General features: G+C 46.4%; 1 protein-coding gene across 1 annotated transcript in view; it reads right to left on the bottom strand.

The window, feature by feature from the left end:
* Positions 1-13,433: 13,433 nt before the first annotated feature.
* Positions 13,434-21,367, bottom strand: part of DENND5A (DENN domain containing 5A) — a 113,986-nt gene continuing 106,052 nt past the window's right edge. Inside the window, exons 16-23 of the mRNA XM_049890339.1 lie at positions 20,257-20,378; positions 18,945-19,090; positions 18,267-18,385; positions 17,733-17,914; positions 17,048-17,130; positions 16,383-16,506; positions 15,585-15,753; positions 13,434-14,479 (exon numbers count right to left, since the gene is read on the bottom strand). Coding sequence (XP_049746296.1) covers positions 14,296-14,479; positions 15,585-15,753; positions 16,383-16,506; positions 17,048-17,130; positions 17,733-17,914; positions 18,267-18,385; positions 18,945-19,090; positions 20,257-20,378 — 1,129 coding nt within the window. The 3' untranslated portion in view covers positions 13,434-14,295. The remainder of the gene's footprint in view (positions 14,480-15,584; positions 15,754-16,382; positions 16,507-17,047; positions 17,131-17,732; positions 17,915-18,266; positions 18,386-18,944; positions 19,091-20,256; positions 20,379-21,367) is intronic.

Below are 21,367 nucleotides of genomic sequence, written 5' to 3' on the forward strand. Positions count from 1 at the left end.
CCCCAGCCTGAGGACCAGGGCAGAAGTGTTCAGGGCCTGACCCACACGGGAAGAAATAGCAGGCTTTATTTTCAGAGTTAGGGGAAGGCAGGAAGGAATCTTGGGTTTCAGAGATTCTCTTAAGTGCACCCAGCCAGCCCCACCTCCCTCGAAATAGTATGAGTAAGAGAAGCTCAAAACAGCTCCAGGATGTACCCACAGGTGTGTATGAACGTGGACATGCACCCCACTCCACACATTTTAGTTTGGCTAAAACCACAACTCTGTGTAATGAACTGAAACATAGGTGACAGCCTTGACAACTCCTCTTCCTCACCCCATATCCCATCCATCACCAGGTCCTGTCAGTCTTGCCTTGGAAACTCTAGAATCTATTCCCTTCCCTCCAACTCCACTACCACCCCCTTGCCTAAGCTGCTCTCCTCTCCCCTTTGGCCCCTAACTGGGATGCTCACATCCTTTCTATCACCCTTCAATCCATGCTCTACACAGGTATAGGAGGGAGAGCTTCAAAATGCAAATCTAAACATGTTACCCACCCCCTGGAAACTCTTCCATCACTTCTCAGGGCTGTAACAGTAAAGATAAAACTCTCACCTGGTTTCTACAGCCTTGCACAGTCGAGTTCCAGCTGTTGTTCAGCCTCATTACCATCACACTCCCCATCAGCCTCTGCTCCAGCAGCGCATGCCTACCAGCTTTTGGTCCCTATGTGCTCCATGCTCCTTCCCACCACAGGCTCTTGGCATAAGATTGCTCCCTCTGCCCAGAACATTCTGCCCTTTCCCTATGCCCAGTTAACTTCTATTCAACCTCAGGGAGGTCCTCCCTGACATGTAGGTCAAATACCCTCATTTATATGCTCTCATCTAAGGTAAGAATAGAGGAGCAGGAGGCAAAGGATTGTTGCCTCAAATGATCCCTTCCTCAATTCTCAGACTTGAACCAAGTTTTAGATCCAGTATCCACTGACCAAAGAAAAGCCAGTCCCCAGGAAAATTAACCCTGTAACGAGTATGTAGTGTAAAGTTTCCTCTAGAATTCTAGGAATCACCTAGGGCTATTTACCCAGGTGAATGTATACTGTGGAAAGGGGGAGTGCCTAAACATTTTGAGGACTAATGGACACAGGGTCTGAGTTGACATGAATACACAGAGACCCAAGCATTATCACGGCCCCCCTGTTAGGGTGGAGATTTCTGGTTTGGGTCATACCACCAGGTAAACCATCAAGACCTGCTGAGGTGATAGCTGATGGTAATAGAAATTTAAAATAGTGTAGAAGGGAGAAGGCAAATACCAGTTATGGTCCCAAGAATAACTGCACTGACAGGGATTGTCATTTATCCCCAAAGTTCCCTCTTCTAAGTTTCCCCTCAAGAAACCATGGAGATAAACTTGGAAGAGTTGTTCCTCCAACATGCATGGGAAAGGGGATCTGCTTATCAGAGGATCCAAATTAGCAGAAATGGCTGTATGATCTGTCAAAGGTAGAGTACAATCACAAAAATAAAATGGGGGCACAGAGGGAAAAATGGGATAGCATATCAAAAAACTTTTAACTAGACCATACTTAATGGTCTGACTGAGACTAGAGGAATCCCGGCGGTCATGGTCCCCAAACCTTCTGTTGGCACAGGACAGGAACCATCCCCGAAGACAACTCATCAGACATGAAAGGGACTGGACAGTGGGTAGGAGAGAGATGCTGATGAAGAGTGAGCTAATTATATCAGGTGGACACTTGAGACTGTGTTGACATCTCCTGTCTGGAGGGGGGATGGGAGGATAGAGAGAGTTGGAAGCTGGCAAAATTGTCACGAAAGGAGAGACTGGAAGGGCTGACTTATTAGGGGGAGAGCAAGTGGGTGTACGGAGTAAGATGTATCTAAACTTATATGTGACAGTCTGACTTGATTTGTAAATGTTCACTTGAAGCTCAATAAAAGTTAATAAAAAAAAACTTTTAACTGTTTTCCATCATCATAATTGGTGATATAAATATTAATATTGTTACTCTGAGCCTGGTGTGTATATAATGTGAGATAAAGCAAAAGGCTAATTGTAAGATATTCTAATTCTATCAATGTCTCTGCCTTGAAAATCCTCATTCTCCTTATGGAAAACAGGAGATACAGGTAAAATACATAAGAAGTAAAAATTTTGTAATCCTAAATTTTAAATATCAGTATAAAATCATGGGGTGGGCACGCACACGTGAGAGCACATACACACACACATACACATAGATTTATTTAAATATGTAAATATGAAGCCCTGGGGGGGCAGTGGTTAAGAGATTGGCTCCTAGCCAAAAGATCGGCAGTTAGAATTCACCAGCCCCTCCTTGGAAACCCTATGGGGCAGTTCTACTCTGTCCTATTGGGTTGCTATGAATTGGAATCAACTCGATGGCAATGGGTTTGGTTTGGAGTTTGAGGTATTAAATATATGTAATTCCTAGATCTTTACTGTGTATCTTTAAATATATATATCATTATCTTTAAATATATAAAACAAATAAAAACTTTTTATTTAAATATAATCCAAGCTCTATCTACTGAATGGGCCTTGAAACAATGACCAACTCAGTAGCAATGAGCATCTCTAATGCCCAGTTATGCTTCTGAAATACCATTTCCCATTTATATAAACTAGGGCTTTTTGGAAATATTGCTGATTTCAAGTCTAGGGAAGAAAATGTGCAAGATGAACCTAGAACATCTTGAAATACCAGAAAGCCAAGAAAATATCTAAAACCACTAAGGCCATATCAAAATAACTCAAGAGCCAACTTGAAGAAGCTCTCAATGGCCAAAGATGAAATAATAAAGATAATGATTGTAATGGAGTGAAACCCATCAAATACACTTAAATTAATGAGTTCATAATATATTTTTTTGAAAAACAAAAACTACTTACCTTCTGAGGATGACAGGCAGTTCATTTTAAAACCTGGGTTAATAAAATGAAAGAACTAAGCATTTGTCTTGCCTTTCCTATACAAACTCTCCTGAAAAATCAAATAGTAGATGAGGGGAAGCATGTCCTTATAAAATTATCCCATGTAATAAATGAAAACAAAATAATAGAATATCCCCATGTTGCAACCCCAAGTGAATTACTAGATACAGGCACTGAGTATCAATGGCTGTTAACATCAGAAAAAATGACAACCAGACATTATGGGGCTCCTGGTGAATGAACTCTTAGGCTGAGTTCTCTAGAGAAGCAAAATCAGTAAAGCATATAAATATATAGACTTATATTAAGGAAATGGCTTAATATAAGTTGTGGAGGCTAAAACGTCCCATGCTCATGTGGTTGTTAACTGGTATTTAGAACTACCTCCTTCCACCACCCATTCTGTATTCCCTTTGCCCTCATCAAGTACCTCAGCTGGTCATAGTTCTTTGACTGGTGGAATGACCCAAACCTTCATCCCTGAAGGGTCTGGGCCATTAGTAGTCATGTCAGAATTGGGTTGCTGTAGTTTTCCACTGACTTTAATCACAAGGCCCATGAAACCTGGCTATGGGAGAAACAGTATCATACATTGGATGCTGGTTTAGAGCATATACAGCCTCCTGGAGAACACTGCCCCAACCCTGCAAGATACTGCCCCCTGGCTGGCACTGCAATTGTATCTTTAGAAGGCCATTCTATCATTCTATCAAGCCAGCTGCTTCAGGATGATGGGAACATGGTAAGACCAGTGAATTCCATGAGCACGGGCCCATTGCTGCACTTCATTTGCTATGAAGTGAAACCCTTGATCTGAGGTGATGCTGTGTGGAATACCATGTCAGTGAATAAGGCATCCTGTAAGTCCAGGGTTGGTAGTTTTGGCAGAAGCATCATATGCAGCTAAGGTAAATCTGTATCCAGAATAAGTGTCTATTCCAGTAAGAACAAAATGCTGCCCTTTCCATGATGGAAGCAGTCCAGTGTAATCAATCTTCCACCAGCTTGCTGGCTGATCACCTTGTGAAATGGTGCCATAACAGGGACTCAGTGTTAGTCTCTGCTGCTGGCAGATTGAGCACTCAGCAGTGACTGTAGCCAAGTCAGCCTTGGTGAGTGGAAGTCCATGTTGTTGAGCCCATCCACAACCTGTGTCATGGATTGAATCGTGCCCCTCAAAAATATGTGTATCAATTTGGCTAGGTCATGATTCCCAGTATTGTGTGACTGTCCACCATTTTGTCATCTGATGTGATTTTCCTATGTGTTGTAAATACTATCTCAATGAGGTTGATGAGATGGTATTAGTGGTAGTCATGTTAATGAGGCAGGATTCAATCTACAAGATCGGATTGTGTCTTGAGCCAATCTCTTTGAGATATAAAAGAAAGAAGTGAGCAGAGAGACATGGGGACCTCATACCACCAAGAAAGTAATGCCAGGAGCAGAGTGTGTCCTTTGGACTAGAGGCTCCTGCACTGAGAAACTCCTAGTCCAGGGGATGATTGATAACAAGGACCTTCTTCCAGAGCCAACAGAGAGAGAAAGCCTTTCCCTGGAGCTGACACCCTAAATTTGGACTTCTAGCCTACTAGACTGTGAGAGAAAAAATTTCTCTTTGTTGAAGCCATCCACTTGTGGTATTTCTGTTATAGCAGCACTAGATGACTATGAAAACCTCAATTATTGCCACCATGGCCATTTTGTTCATGAGCCCATCGAGCAATGATGGCAGTGGCTAGGGAAAGAGGGCGACTGGTTTCCACAGAACGTATCATCCCATCCACTTGATTGTTAAAATCCTCCTCTGCCAAGGTCACTGTTTGGTGAGCATTCACATGAGATACAAGTATCTTCATTTCTTTGGCCCATTTAGAGAGTTCTATCCACATACCTTTTCCCCATACTTCCTTGTCTCCAATTTTCCAATCATGTTCCTTCCAAGTCCCTGACCATCCAGTCAAAGCATTGGCCACAGCCCATGAATCAATATACAATCACACATCTGGCCATTTCTCCTTCTAACCAAAGTGAACCAGGTGCACTGCTCAAAGTTCTGCCCATTGGGAGGACTTCCCATCTCCACTGTCCTTCAGGGAGGTCCCCAAAAGGGGCTGTAGTGCTGCCACTGTGCACTTCAAGTGGTGCCTGTATATTGTGCAGAACCATCTATAAACTAGGCACAAGTTTACTCTTTCTCAGTCAACTGATCATAAGAAACTCCCCATGAGGCCATAGGTGCAGACTGGGAAATGGAAAGTAATGTGATAGGAGTGGAGACCATGGGCATTTGGGCCACTTCCTTGTGCAACTTACTTGTGCCTTCACGTCTTGTTCGGGCCCAGTCTCATACATACTACTTTCATTTAATGATGGAGTGCTGATGTGCATGTCCAACTTTATGGCTCTGTAGGTCAGACAACACCCAGTTCCTGATGGGCAGTTCAGACCACATGGTGACTTGGTGTCCCATGGTTAAGCTTTCAGTCTCTACTATGGCCCAGTAACAAGCCAAAAACTGTTTCTCAAAAGGAGAGTAGTTATCTGCAGAGGATGGCACGGCTTTGCTCCAAAATCCTAAGGGTCTGCACTGTGAGTCACCAATAAGGGCCTGCCAAAGACTCCAAACAGTATCTCTATCTGCCACTGACACTTAAGGCACCATTGAATCAGTTGGATCGTACAGTCCAAGTGGCAGTGCCACTTGCACGGCAGCCTGAATCTATTGCAGAACCTTGTCTTGGTCTGGGGCCCCACTCAAAACTAGCAACTTTTCGAGTCACTTGATAAATAGGCCAGAGTAGCACACCCAAGTGAGGGATACACTGCCTCCAAAATTCAAAGAGGTCCACTAGGCATTGTGTCTCTTTTTAGTTGTGGTGGGTGTCATGGATTGAATTGTTTCCCCCCAAAACATGTGTCAACTTGGTTAGGCCATGATTCCCAGTATTCTGTGGTTTTCCTCCATTTTGTGATTTTCCTATGTGCTATAAATCATAATCTCTGCATGTGGCTAAAGAGAATTAGGGTGGGATGTAACACCCTTGCTCAGGTCACATCCCTGATCCAATGTAAAAGGAGTTTCCCTGGGGGTGTTGCCTGCACCACCTTTTATCTTACAAGAGATGAAAGGAAAGGGAAGCAAGCAGAGAGTTGGGGACCTCATACCACCAAGAAAGAAGCACCAGGAGCAGAGTGCGTCCTTTGGACCCAGGGTTCCTGCACAGAGAAGCCCCTAATCCAGGGGTAGATTGATGAGAAGGCTCTTCCTCCAGAGCCAACAGAGAAAGAAAGCCTTCCCCTGGAGCTGGTGCCCTGAATTTGAACTTCTAGCCTACTAGACTGTGAGAAAATAAATTTCTCTTTGTTAGAGGCATCCACTTGTGGTATTTCTGTTAGAGCAGCACTAGATGACTAAGATAGGGGGCCAGATGAAATAACTTACCCTTCACTTTAGAAGGAATGTCTCAACATCCCCCACACCACTGAACCGCTAGAAATTTCACTGAGGTGAAAGGCACCTGAATTTTTGTGGGATTAATTTCCCACTCTCTAGTATGCAAACATTTTACCAATAAATCCAGAGTCATGGATACTTCTTCCTTACTAGGTCCAATCAGCATAATATCATCAATGTAATGGGCCAGTGTGACATCTTGTGGAAGGGAAAGGTGATCAAGGTCCCTGTGGACTAAATTATGACAAAGTGCTGGAGAGTTCATATACCTCTATGGTAGGACACTGAATGTGTACCGTTGGCCTTACCAGCTGAACGCAAACTTCTTCTGGTGGTCCTTTGAAACAGGTATGAAGAAAAAGACGTTAGGCATATCAACAGCTGCATACCAGGCACCAGAAAATGTATTAATTTGCTCAAGCAATGAAACTACATCTGGGACAGGAGCTGCAATTGGAGTTACCACTTGGTTAAATTTTTGATAATCCACTGTCATTCTCCAAGATCCACTTTTTTTTTTGCACAGGCCAAATAGGTGAGTTGAATGGGGATGTGGTGGGAATCACCACCCCTGCATCTTTCATGCCCTTGATGGTGGCAATAATCTCTGTAACACCTCCAGGAATGCACTATTGCTTTTGGTTTACTATTTTCCTAGGTAGAGGCAGTTCTAATGGTTTCTACTTGGCTTTTCTATCATAATAGCCCTTATTCCATTTGTGAGGGATCCAATCTGGGGGTTCTGCTTGTTGCTGAGTATATTTTTTCCAATTATGCATTCTGGAACTGGGGAAATCACTACAGGATGGGTTCAGGGAACCACTGGACCTACTGTGATACAGATATGAGTTAAGACTTCATTAATAACCTGACCTCCACATACCCCCACTCTGACTAGTGGGCCACAGTGACATTTGGGGTTTCCTGGAATTAGTGTCAGTTCAGAGCCAGTATCCAGTAATCCCTGAAAAGTCAGATTATTTCCTTTTCCCCAATGAACAGTGACTCTTGTAAAAGGCCATAGATCCCTTTGAGGAAGGCTGGGAGAAAGATTAACAGTTTAAGTTTTTGGTAGTATAGTGAGGTCCTTCCTCAAGGAGACCCAGCCTCCCCTTCACTCAAGAGGTTGTGGACCTTTAAACTCACTCAAGTTTGGAACTGATTGTGGGGCCATGACTCTGTCTTCTGGCGATTCGACTTAGACTGCTGTTTACTTGACCTAGAATTCTTCCACTTACACAGATCAAGAATTCGGTAGATTTCCTATCTATTTCACTCCTAGGGACACCATGACTAAGTATTCTGATTATTGCTTTGACTCTGCTGTCCATTATGGTAACCACACCCACCTGGTCTTGGTCTACTGCGTGCCACTACTTGGCCTGTACCACCACAGCATTCAATCAGCCCCATTGTAGTCAGGTGTCTTAACTCAGGGCAGTTCCCACAGTCAAATCTGACCTATATAAAACAGGAATCACAGCAGTCTTCAAGGGTGCTGGGGCTCCCTTCACAAATTTGTTCCTCATCATTGTGGTAAAAATGTGTGTCCTCTGGGCACTCCATGTGTGGGTCTGTGCGTCTAACCTGAGAAATCCACTCTAACAGGCCAATTTCCCTAAGCCTTTGGATACCTTCTTCTACAGTATACCAAGACAGGTCTGGTACTTCCAAACTGATTTAGTGTAAGCCAAAGTATAATCTATGCTTCAGTGACCCAATCAAATAAATAATTAGATCCTTTCCTAACCTCTTGAGCTGAGACATTAAATGAAGAATATGTGCTTAGTGGGCCCATATCAATAAACTTAGAATGATCCATCTTTTTGTTCCTTACGCCATTATCCCACACCCTTAATAGCCATTCCCACACATATTTCTCAGGTTTCTGTTTGTGCATATTAGAAAACTCAAGCAGTTCTTTTGGGAGTGTAGCGTACCTCCTCCTGAGTCACACTATGCACTTCACCTTTCGGAGCTCTCTGGAGCTTAAGTCTAGCTATAGGTCTAGAAGCCAAAATGGGTGGCGGGATGTGTTTTGAGAACATTTAGCATTTTCTTGCAAGGCATCTGCCTTAGCAATCCTCCAAGCAATGACTCAAAGGCTCTTTAGACAGTGCTGGATTAATCTCATCAGATGGAGCTGGAGGAGCTAATCTGAGAAGAGAATGGCTTAACAGGCAAAGATGGAATAATCTCTTAAAATGGGAGTGAGAGGGCTGGTTCTGTTGACAGGAGTGAATCAACAGAATTTAGGGGCTCAGTGTTCCCAGCTTCCTGATTATCTGCCCATATATCCCGATCTCAAGTTTCAGCATCCCATTTCTTCCTAATCAATGCCCTCACTTTAACTTCATACACCACTGGAGGTTGGGAATTTAGTTGGTATTTTAATTTAGCCACTCTCACAATAAGACTCTGGGTTTGGTTTTTGGCAATATCAGTACTGTTACTACAAAAAATAAGGCTTTCTTTCAAGGCATAAGTGGAAATTTTGAGGTTGTTTATGCAGTGCTTGAGCTTTGACTCTGAAGCTCTGAGTTTATCTCTTTTACCACGTTGTCTACAGAAAGTAGAGCCAACCAACCAGCTTCCTTATAGTTCTGATTATAAAAAAAAAATTGTAGAAAGTATCAAACATATGATCACCCAGAGCCTCACTTTTTACCAATACCTGATCTATTGGTGGTGATATTTTAGGCATTTCTGTTGCCACCTCACCCATGGATCAGCAGTGCCCTCTTTACTACTGGAAGCAGAGTTATCAACATCTTTAAGACTAACCAGACTTGAAAACCAATTTAGAAAACTCACCCTTAAACAATTTTGTTTCTCTAGAACCACTCCCAGTACCAAATGCTCAGCCTGGGTTCTCTAGAGAAGTAAAACCAGTAAAGTGTATATAGACAGATTTATATTAAGGAAATGGCCAATGCGGTTGTAAAGGCTGGAATGCCCCAAGTCTGTGGGTGAGGCTGGAGGCTTCTCCTGATTCATGTAGCTGCAGGGGCTGGTGAACCCAAGATTGGCAAGTCAGACAGCAGGGCTCTGGCTCACAGGCTGCAAAGACCAACAAATCCAAGATCAGCAGGCAAGGCGGCAGGTACACTGCTAGCTCAAGTCCCAAGAACCAAAAGTCTGATGAACAGGAGCCAGCTGCAGGATCCAAAGCAAGCAAAAGCCCATGAGCTTTTCCAGAAAGTCCACCTATACTGGATGCAGGCCACCTCACCACCCCATAAGGACACTCCCTTTCAACTGACTGGCTACTCATAGCAGATTCCATCATGGAGGTGATCACATTATATCACATCTCACCATGCAGGTGAACATATCATTATATGACTTCCAAACTGTATCATAACTGCCAAACCACTGAGAATCATGCCCCAGCCAAGTTGACACACAACCTTAACGATCACAACACACCACCACCTAGAGTCTCACGAAAAGATCAAACCTGAGGCAAATGAAGTCTCTAGGTCAAGCTATCGATTTTTAGGAAATAGAGAATAAAGGAGCAGGTTGAACTCCAATACAAACTTGAAATTGGCAAAATCTAGACTGTGAGAAACTACAGATTAAACAGTCTGGGTTCTTCAACAGGTAAACTGTAAGGAAAAGAAGGGAATGGATGGGAATCTTTTAAATAAACTTAAAAGATGTATCAAGTTAAAAACAAACACAGTAAGACTAAACTGTAGTATCTGGGGATGCACACTTGGGTGAGAACAATAAACTCAAGGAAGTGCTTACTATAAATGTCAGGAAGTTGGAAGAAAGGCAGGAGGCGAGATTGGGATGTGTAACATGGAGGACTCCTGGGGAGGCTGGTAAAGTCCTCTCTTTTTACCTAGGTGGTGGTTACAAGGATGCTCACCTTGTAATACTGAGTTCATCTTTCTGCTTGTTTCAGAGTCTGGTGAACTGTGAATCAGAGCATCGGCAGAAACTGAGGCAGAAACTGAGATAAGCAGAGCTTGCTAAGCAAACTGAATGTACTTGATTTACCAAGCTGCTGGAGAGGCCTGACTGGGCCCTACACAGAGGAATGTGTTTTACTCGGGTGTCCTTTAAATACTGATCTACTCGATGTGTCTGCTCTCTGCATCACACATAATTCCAAAAAGGATTTGCTTCAAAGTACAAAACACAGTAGAAAGTGAGACATTCACAGCAGACTCAAAGCTGTTAGAAGGAATGGAGAGATGGTCCTAGGTGAGCCCTGATTTATAAAACATGATTCTCACACTCACTTTCTCACTAACATCTGCTGGGAAGGCGTTTGCACATCTACTGCTTTGGCTGACGGAGGCCACCAAGGCCCTCCACCAAAGCTCAAAACCAAGTGCTAGGTACTGTCCATCAGCACGCAGAGCCATGTGCCACTGGAGAGCTGTACAAGTTAGACTCATCACCACATATGGGAAGGGCCTTTTAACTCCAAAGAAACTGCATTGAGCATTGGCTTAAGTGCCTAAAACTGGAAGAAGGTAAAGGAGGGTAGGCACTCACAGGTTACCTAACTGGGACATACGGCCACCACCACGGGGTGGGTCTGCTGAGTGGTAGACCAGACCCTTTGGTTACCCACACATGTTGTCAGTGACTCATTCAGGTAGGAGTCTCTGGGCTGCACACTCTCCAAGCCATGCTGCATTTAAGGACATGGTGGCACCTGGCACTCACCTCCACGCTGCACAGCCTGGCGGTTGTGGTCTGACCATGGGTTTTCCATTCAGACAAGGGTCTGGGGCAGCAGTACCATTCTTCATGGTAAGTAAGTGTGTACTAGGAATGCTACACATTAGTGACCACTGACACGGCTCTGGTTTTTGTGCTGGAGCAGTGTTTCTTCATTCATTCAATCCGTGTGCTAACCACCAGCAATGTCCAAGGCCCTGTGATACCTGTCAGCCTTTTTCTGTCTCCCACCTTATGAATGTAGGGCCCACCAATCAGCATCCCTCCCCATCTCAGACTACACTAGCACTAAACTTCCCCAAGCTTTCCATTCTGGCGGGCGCTTTCATACCTCCATGCCTTTGCTCATACTGTTCTCTCTGCATGCAATGTCCACTCTTCTGACAGTCCTCCACTCTAAGTACAACTCGTCATAGCCAATACCTCCCCTGGTGGCATACTGCCCTAAAGCACTTACCTCTGAGATTCTCAAGGGCAGGAGGCCTGGGTCTCAGTCATTTCCACATACAAGGAACCAGTGTACTTACTACACATCTAACACTGCTATAGATAATAGATAAAACAGTTGTCAATTCCAACTCATGATGATACTCATTTAGTCCTCACAACAACCCTGTGATGCAGGTACTATTATCATTCTACTTTATAGATGAGTAAATCTAGATTCAGGGAAGTTATGTAGCTTGCCCTAGATCACAATAGCAGAGCAAGGATTCAACCAAATGGTTTTTGGCTCCATAGTCTATGATCTTAACCACTACCAATGAATTCATTTATTCTACAGACATTTATGGGTTACCTACTGTGTTAGATACCACTGAGTGAACACAGTGAACCAAGTTTTTCCCTCATAAAACTTACATTTAGAGTTAACAAATAATTAGTATAATGGTTGTAGGTATTAGGAAGAAAAATAAAGTAGAACAAGGGGGTAAAAATTGACTGTTCCTATTTTAGGGTGGTCAGGGCAGATCTCCCTGACAACATCTGAGCAGAGACCTGAAACAATTGAGGGAGTAGTTGCCAATGGAAAAGCCACAGGCTTTGAGTGAGACAGTTCTGGTAACCACGAAATATTGACCATGTGGTCTTGGGCAAGTAACTAAACTTCTCTGAACTTCAATTTCCTCACCTATAAACCAAGGATAATCTATACATGCCTTCAGGGTTGTGAGGAAAAGGGACAGAGCACACGTCTTTTGGTCAACTCAGGTCTAAGCCCACAATATACATAAATACAGCTGAGCTTGATGTTCCCAGCCAGGAATCTGCCCCCTCCCCCCTTTCCCTCTCCCATATCCCCAAAACTGAAGACTCTCAGCCTTCTGGCAGCTGGCTGAAGCGTGGCCCGCTTATGCCCCCTGCTGGCAGCATGTTGCACTGCGGCTGTCCTGGAGCCTCCTGCCCCTTTCTTCTCTTCAGAAAGTCTTAACTGGGCATTCACCACCTGCCAGGCAGCAGGGATCCAGATGAACAAGAGATCCTTTCTGTCCTCTAGGAGCTCACAGTCTAGGGAGTGGGCTCAACATGAAAGCGGACAATTATAACCCAGAGAGGTGCCAATATCTAAACAACTATGGGAACACAATGAGGAAACGATTAACTCTGTCCAGGGGGAATTAGGGAAATTTTCATAGCTGGTGACTCCTAAGGTAAACCCTGAACAATGAACAGGAAGTGGACAAAGGCAGGCCACTTCAGGCAGTGGGAACAGCACATGCATAATCAGGGAAGCATAAAGGAAGACATCGACTGGTTTGAGACGCTCTACTTGATCATCTTACACTTCTGGAGCTCTGGCCAAAGCACCTTGGTTGAATACAACTGAAGGAAGTTGGTTCCCACGACCCTCTTAAAGGTCTACCACCTGCCAAGTCCCTTGAGAAAGAGCTTCACCCCCCAGCAGAAACAGTGTCTCACATGTCCTGTGTTTCCATCCCTGGTCTCCCTTAAAAAAATAAAAAGAATTACCCCCTCAAAAAACGGCCCATCCTGTCTTGGTCAAGTGGAAATCGTTAGAACCTTATCGAGGTCTTTCTGCCTCTGTGCCTCAGCCTCCTCCTCTGTGGAGTGGGGAAACAACCCCTGTCCAGTCCCTCTCAAATACAAGTTAACAGCTCCACAACAGCTACAAAAGCTCCTGCAGTGAGAAGTACCCAAAAGACACCAGGTGCTCGGGATATCCTGAGCAGCCCATGACTTGGACCGGCCAGCTGAGAGATGATGCCACAACCCCGTCCTCTCAGGGGAACCAAACTGCACCCTCTGCTGCCCACTGCTCACAAACCCCCATAAAAGCCAGTGACCCATGCAGTTTTGTTTCAGGTGTTTTATTAAGTGGGCCATACTGTAGCTGGGTTCTAAGTTGCAAAACAATATAAATTTAACAATTATAACATAGCCAGTTAGACTGTGACAAGGTTTTCCTTCCCTTAAAAAAAGGAGAAAACAAAAAAAAAAAAGACTTAAAACACACAATGATAGGTTAAATAAATAAAATGTAAAAAAAAAAAAAAAAAACCTGTTAAAACATGCTTATGTTTACTTTTGTGCAACTGTGTGCCAAGAGGAAACCCAGTTTCTGCACAGTGACGTGTCCTGGCATGTCTCCTTCCCAAATAATACTGACAAAAAAAGAAAAGACATGGGACTGACTCATCAGTGCTCGTTACAGGCACTACTAAAAATCCCTTTGATTGGAATATGGGGCTTCCTGCTCAGCAGACCTGTGTGGCCCATGAAAGCCAAATATCCGTAATAATGTTAATATAGAAAACATTAGTTTAAAAACGATGTGGAATGGCCTCATTAACACAACGGGGCAAGAAGCAGAACTGCCCCGCACGTGGCGCCACAGGCTCAGTCCAGGGAGGCCGCAGGCTCCCATCATGCGGCCATGGCGAGGGAGGGCACCAGCTTCAAAATAAGCGGCACCAACCTCGTCTCCCTCTCCCTATCATTCTTTCACATGAAAGTGTGTAAAAAGCAAATCAGCAAATAAACTCTAAAATAGATTATTTATTCCAAAAATCCTCTAGTTTTCTTTTTACAGTGAGTGTACACCTCCTCTCCAACTCCTGCACAACTCGCGTTAAGTCCCTTCGGAAAGAAGGGTCAGAGCTGCAGGGTGGGAGTCTTCCTTGGTCCTGCTGCTAGTTGGCGCTGGGAGGTCAGATGTCAATGCCCTTGACAAGGGACGTCTCCAGCGTGATGTTGAACTCTTGCAATGTCTGCAGCACGCGGATCAAGGAATTGACAAGCGTGTGGTCTTTGATGAGCGCCACATCCTCATACATGTGTGCGGTGATGGGGCAGTCAGCCAGCAGGGCAATCCAGTGGTGTAGAAGGTGGTCTCTGGCAGGGTAGGATCGGTCGGATGGGTCGGATGGGTAAGGGAAAGGGGAAAGATGTGGTTAGTGCAAGGCCAAGGGGGAAACCTGCTCTAACACTCCATGAACTTAAGTCTGAAGCTGAGGAAACCGGTAGCTCCCCATACACTCCCCCCACCCCAGCTTCATTCCCTCAAAAGGGTTTGGTAAAGAGACCCCATGTGGCTTTAAATGGCTTCCCCTGGGAGCTGCCCAGCCCCAGGGACACCAATTTAACCTGGTCCAAATTGGCCCTGTCATCTGCCCCCAGGCCTGCTCCTCCTTCTCCCTAGACAACCCCACCACCAACCCAGACACCAAGCTGCTGTCAGCACCACTCCCTCCATCTCAACAGCTAATCTCTCCCAGAGATCACTCCTCCATATAGCTACTACCACCAGGAATAATGATAATAATAGCTAACACGCACACAGAACTTAGAATGTGCCAGGTACTGTTATAAGAGATTTAATTCCTCATGACAACTCTGTAATATGGGGAACAAGTGAACTCCTAAATGACAGAGACCATGTTTTACTCGGCATTGCTATCTTTCGGAATCCACTCGACGGCACTGGGTTTTTTGGTTTTTGGTATTCTCATCACCTTCCATAAGGCCTGGCATATTCAAGCACTTATTAAAGGAATGAGTACATGTACTCTGCTTTGAATTTTCACAACAGGGTTTTAATCCTTCCCACTGAAATGTGGCCTCTCCTCCCCTCAGTTACACATACACTCTCATCCCCACGCTCAAAGATCCCCACATGTGTATATGGTACACAAAGGAAATTAAGGGTGCCTAGGAAGTTCTCCTGGGAGGCTGGTGGTGTAGTGGTTAAGAGCTACAGCTGCTAACCAAGAGGTCGGCAGGTCAAATCTACCAGGTGCTCCTTGGAAACTGTATGGGGCAATTCTGCCCTGTTCTATGGGGTCACTATGAGTCGGTACAGACTCGACAACAACGGGTTTGGTTTTTTTAGAAAGTTCTCCAAGGCTTCATCTGCCCATGAGTGCCTGGTCATTAGCCATTGCCCTTCTCTTGTGCCACACTAGGCCTCCAGCACCACCTGTAAGGCTGGTGGCAGTACCTGGCTCCCAAGCACACCAGCATCTGAAACTTGCCGTCCTTGCCGATGTTCCGGGGAGTATTGTTGATTGCAGTGACAAATCGGCAGAAGTTCCGGGCCCTTGTATGCCAGTTTTCTTCAGGGACAACATCGTTCTGCTCTAATGTCTCATAATAGGTTTGTGCTTTTTCTACGAAAAAGAAAAGGCTTTGCCAGTAACAAAGGCTCTTGACCCAACCTGTCTCTGATTGCCCTGCAGGCCACTTGCCACGGATCTCTCCAAGTCCATGCAGGTAACTTAATGAGAATAACATCAGTGTTCTGATAACCACCGGTCACATTTCAAAATGAAATGATCTTTAAGTTCCCTGTCCTTATTTTTAATTCTTATGGGCCCCAATACAAAGATGGTCTTTCTCTACTCTGAAGATTAAAAAATAATAATAATAACTCTGATGGTGAAGCAGGAGAATTCTCCAAGTAGGCGCAACACAAGGCCCGGGCTCCAAGGTTATCAACAGGCCTTTTGGATCTACAAAGAGAATGTGTGAGGACTCAGGACTAAGCCCATATTACCATATAGTAGATACCTCAAAACAATCTTTTCTGTGCAATTCTCAGGAGGTGAGAGGGGTAAAGAGAGGAAGCTCTTCTTTCCCTTCAAGAAAAACCAGAGCATACAAACAATACATCTGACTTGAGAGTCACCTGATTTGGGTTCTGCAACTCAGATGCTGACGCCAGTGGTCAGCACCCATGCTATGAATCCACCTATGTCTCTGCATGCTTTTCCCACCCTCACACCCTAGCCCAACTCACCCAGAAAATCCCAAATGAAGACATTTTTGAAGAGTCGGGGCGATTTAAATCCATGCTGGAAAGCCTGTTCCAGGGCCGAGACAAGTCCGCACTCTCCACAGAGCAGCAGCGTCAAACTGCCTCGCTAAAGTAAACGGGGGAGAGTGCCAGACTCACCTCAGCAGGGCTGCCCTCTCACTGCTGCATCCCCAAACCCATAGCCCAGAGCTGGGAGGGCAGCAAAAGGAGGGCTGGGACCCTGTCTGTTTCACCCAGCACCAGGTACAGTGCCTGGCTCAGGACAGGCTCTTGGTGAATGGCTATTGAATGAATGGATGGATTAAAAAAATGATGAATCTGGGTCACACACAAGGAGCTTTCCCATCAGGACAGCAAAGCCAATGTGGCCATCGTTCAGGGTGACCCAGGCAAATTCAGAAGAGGACAGGAAAAGACACTGCCAAGGGACACCACTGAGTCATCAGTGTGGAGGGAAACGGGCAACCTGTGGCAGGGGACTGCAGGGGAAGGACTGCTGAAACTCAAACTAACTGAGGTACACACACTACAAGACTGTGCTGTCCACAGCACATGGGCCTCGAAGAGCACAACAAGGTAACTGAAAAAACAAGGTTCTCCCCCCTTACTCAATATAAGGTCCTAGGTTAGAGGGCAAGAAAACTCACCTCTTTCTCGGGCTTATGGAAGTGCTTCACAATGCCATTGACTGCCTCCCCGATGGACTCCTGGATCTGCCCAGTGTTCAGCTCTACATAAAAATCAAGCAGACAACCCTAACCAATCTCAGAGGCTAGGAGAGCTTAGCTGGCTGCGCAGGAGACTGAGGACACAGGAAGCGCCCATGGAAGAGGCAGGGCAGCCTAGACCCTGGGGAACAGTGGCCCTTGCCCACCCAGCTTTGCTGAGTTAGGTCTTCCCAAAATGCTGGAAAAAAAGCAAAGGCCAATACCTTAGAGTTTTGTCTCCAAGAGATGCAGGTAAATTTCATTTTCTATTTACCCTGGAATTTTTGGCAACCAAGAGGGTCACGACTTGGCCATGAAGCCCAGGAACCAACAAGGAGGTCAGAAAATAGATCCCTCTCCTTTCTATGATCATACATAAATAGTACAAAGCACTGAGGCCAGGCTTCATGAGCTCTCTCCCCTCCTTTCATGCCTCTAAGGAGGCTGTCCAACACCCCTACGGATTCATGAGAGGAGGGTGACAAATACCTGAGGCTGCTTTGTCAGCAGAGGTAGTTCCTGCAGCAGCTGCACAAACTGAGATCTGGGCTCCCTATCAGGGCTCACAGAGAGCTGCCCATTACCAGGCTGTGTGGTAGAGGGCCCAGCCCCTCCTCCCACTTACTGGGCTTGTTGTTGGGTGAGATGGTAACAAGCCTCCGGATGACGCTGGGGGACTGCTGCAGCGGCGGGGTCCGGCATGGCCTCTCGTCCACCTCAGGTTGGGATGTGAGCAGCTCCCCAACCAGGACCCGCTCCAGGCTCCCGTCGTCCATGCCCTTCCCCAACCACCGGCCACATGGGAACCTGAAGGTCAGTCAATGGCCTGTCAGAGCTGCTAGCCCCTCCAGGGTCCTTCCCCTAAGGCTCTGAAACCAAGCTGGGGATACCCTCAAGGTTCTGCTCAGCCAATTGCACTGGGTGTCTTCAGGGAAGTCACCTGAGTGGCATGGATGGCATAGTAATGCCGTCTATCTTTGCTCAGAAAACCATCCTTCTATTTCTTTTCAGGTGCATGAGGCAGAGACAGATAGGAAGCTGCTTAAGCCTATCACAACCTGAGGGGTCTACTTGAGAATGCCACATATCCAAGCACCGAGGACAGCCCCTGGTGGTGTACCCTGCCCCCTTCTTAGGGCATGGCTGAGGGGACACTTACTTGTAGGTATGTCCTGTGATCTCATTCCTGACCATCACATACTCCACCAGCCATTTGGCATACAGTCCAGAGTTATCATGGCCAATCTGGACAGTAGTGAGCTTCCCCAAGTTCTGGCACTGTGGGAGAATAGCCAAATAGAAAATACGGGGTAGGTCATGAAAAGGGGAGGAAAGATTGGCAACCCTCAGAGGCACAGATCTCACTGGCTTCTTACAACCCAGCCCCTCAGCATCTGAAGGGAGAGAGCTCACTGCTCCACCTACTGCCAAGGCTGATGGTACACCAGGGTTCTCATGAGCTGGTCTATGGCTAAGAAAGAAGATGCTGCTACCTAGAGGAAGAACAGGGGCTTGGGAGCAGGAGTCTCTGTGAATTCTTGGGCTCAGCAGCTGAAGGAACTCTCGAGGATTTCTCAACACACCATGGACAAGGGAGTATGCAAGTCCAAACAAGTAAGTGCCTTTCAGCCTGCAGCTGTTTAGACAGGGCAGGCATCCTCCCCTTCAGGGTCAACCATTGGTTCCTGCCTCAGATCATCTCAGGAGAGATCAGCTGTGCTGATTTCTAACACTGTACAGAGCCAGGCCTCTGTGAAATGCTACGGAAAGCTCCCCAAAACAGGGTTACAAACTCCGATCTTAGGGTCTGTGGTTGTGGTCCCCAGATAACACATACCTCAAAGGTCATCTCTAGCACGTTCCTGGGAATCTGCAGGATCTGGGTCTCACCCAATTCTCCTGAGATGCAGATCCATGGGTTGGCAGTAAACATGGAGCCCCCCAGCTTCTTGCTCGGTACAATTAGAATGTGGTATGGGATCACTGTTCAAAAAAAGCCACGGAGGCATTGAAGGGAATTAAGAACCATTTCCATATCTGATGGGGCCCTGATGTGATCCAAGTGTGTTGGCATGACTGTGGCCCCTGCTCCATCGGCCCCAACAGTGCACTGGTGCAGCAGGTCCCCAGAACCAGTCCCTGGCTGGCTTAGTAATATTAGCCCATCTTTCCTCAATCTCACCCCTCCCAAGGTTACCTCCCAAACAGCAAAGACCCAAGCCCATCTGTAGGCTCAGAACTAAGTGAACCAGTTCCTTAAAAAATATCACCAACTCAAGACATTGTATAGAATTCCTTTTCAGAGGACTTTTCGATCTATCTTCTCATTCTTAGGAAAGGCCACAACAGGTATTACAATCCTTTTCCAAGGCACAGAGAGGGAAATAGTTAGCCTTGGGTCTCCCGAATCCCAGTCTAATGCTGCTTCTACTGAAGCCCACAGCTCTAGTCTCTGAGAGGGAAGGTGGGACATCAGATAGAAACAAGAGCCCAACTGCTGGGGCTGCTGAGTAACTGGCCAAACAACCAGCCATGGGGCAAATTTAGAAACCACCCCGCACTACAGAATCCTAGCATTACAGAAAGATGAGGTTTGAAGGGCCTTAGACCATAATGAATACTGTTCCTCACTCTGCAAATACAGAAACTGAGGCCCACAGCAGGGGTGGCCTCCACTCACAGACTCATAATGAGTTAAGGCAGAGCAAGGTTTAAACCTCCCAGTGCCATCTGGAGTGCCTTCTGCTACCTCAGGAAGAACTTTTTCCCTCTGGCTTGTCTGTAGCCTATGATGCTGAGTGCTCCTCTCAGCCCAAGATAAAGGGGAGTTTCTTTACAGGGGTGCGAAGAGGGCAGTGAACTTCGCCATCCTGCTCCATTCTAACTTCATCGCCTTAGGTTCCCCGAGAAATACCTAGGCCAACACTGACAACATGACGGCCAAAAGTGCTGAGCTCTCCAGTTCAGAACAAGAACCAGAGATTCTGAGAAAAAACAACCTCCAAGGAGTGCAACCGCACCCCATTCTCCTCAAAGAAGCAAAAGGCAAACAGAAAATATAAGTGATAATCTTTCTTTTAAAGGGGTACAGTGAGTTAACCTCAGACAGGCTCACTGAGAAGCCTAGTGCGGAGCACAGGACTACTCACAGATAGTCGTGAAGACATTGGTGAAGCAAAAGTAATCAACAGCGTTAAAAGAGAGGAGGTGATAGAGGAACTGCTCCTTCTCGTCATCACAGCGCAGGAAGGCATAGCGCTTGTATAACTTTCTGTCAGAGAGAAGGCAATATATTAGTCTCATAACCAAAAGGAGGGGAAAGAGGCTAGAATTATTCAGCCATGTAAAGCAACAGCTGAGGGAAAAATAAGATGTCAACCTCAAGTTTCTTAAGAGTCATTCTATAAAGGAACAAAGCCAGCTTCTCTGTTTCACTGAAGGCCACACAAAAAGTGGCTTAAGGATCCGGGGCCAAGATGGCAGACTAGGTGGGCGCTACCGCGGATCCCTCTTGCAACAAAGACTCGGAAAAACAAGGGAATCGATCACATACATAACAATCTACGAACTCTGAACAACAAGCACAGACTTAGAGACGGAAAATGAACAAATACGGGCAGACAGCGACTGTTTTCAGAACCAGGAGCCAGCGCACCAGGCAGGTGACCTTCGGAGCCCGATCCGGGGCAGAGCCCAGGGGGGCAGACAGCACAGAAAGGGGGCCCACCCCTTCCCCCCTGAACCCATCCCGGGAGGAAGTCTAGCAGGTTGGTGCGGGCGGCGTAGAGGCGCAGCCAGAGGGAGAAGCACCCGGGAGGCAGTGACTGATCTGGGAGGGGGGAGAACAGCGTCCCAGCTGGGGTGCCCTCCCGCCGGGAGTTAGGCGAGAAGCCGAAGGGGGGGGGGTCAACTATATTTCCCTAAAGTGACCCCAGGGCGGGGCCCACACGTTCGTGCGGGAGGACGCACACCCAGTCCGCGCGTGTGGCGCGGCACACCAGAGGGAGAAATCCCCGGAAGTGTCTGGTCTCAAAGCAGGGAAAGCAGCATCCCAGACGGGGAGCCATTCCACTGGGATCTGGGCGTGCGCACGCGCGGGCGGGGCGTGAGTGCGGGGTCCATTTTTATTACCCTGAATTGCCCCAGGGGGCGGCCCACCTGGTCGTGCGAGTGACGCCCTCCCAGTTTGCGCGAGAGGTGTGGCACACCGGAAGGAGAAGTCCCCGGGAGGAAGTGATTGGTCCCGAAGCGGGGAAAGTA

The sequence above is a fragment of the Elephas maximus genome, chromosome 7, assembly GCF_024166365.1.
Source record: "Elephas maximus indicus isolate mEleMax1 chromosome 7, mEleMax1 primary haplotype, whole genome shotgun sequence".
Lineage (NCBI taxonomy): Eukaryota > Metazoa > Chordata > Mammalia > Proboscidea > Elephantidae > Elephas > Elephas maximus.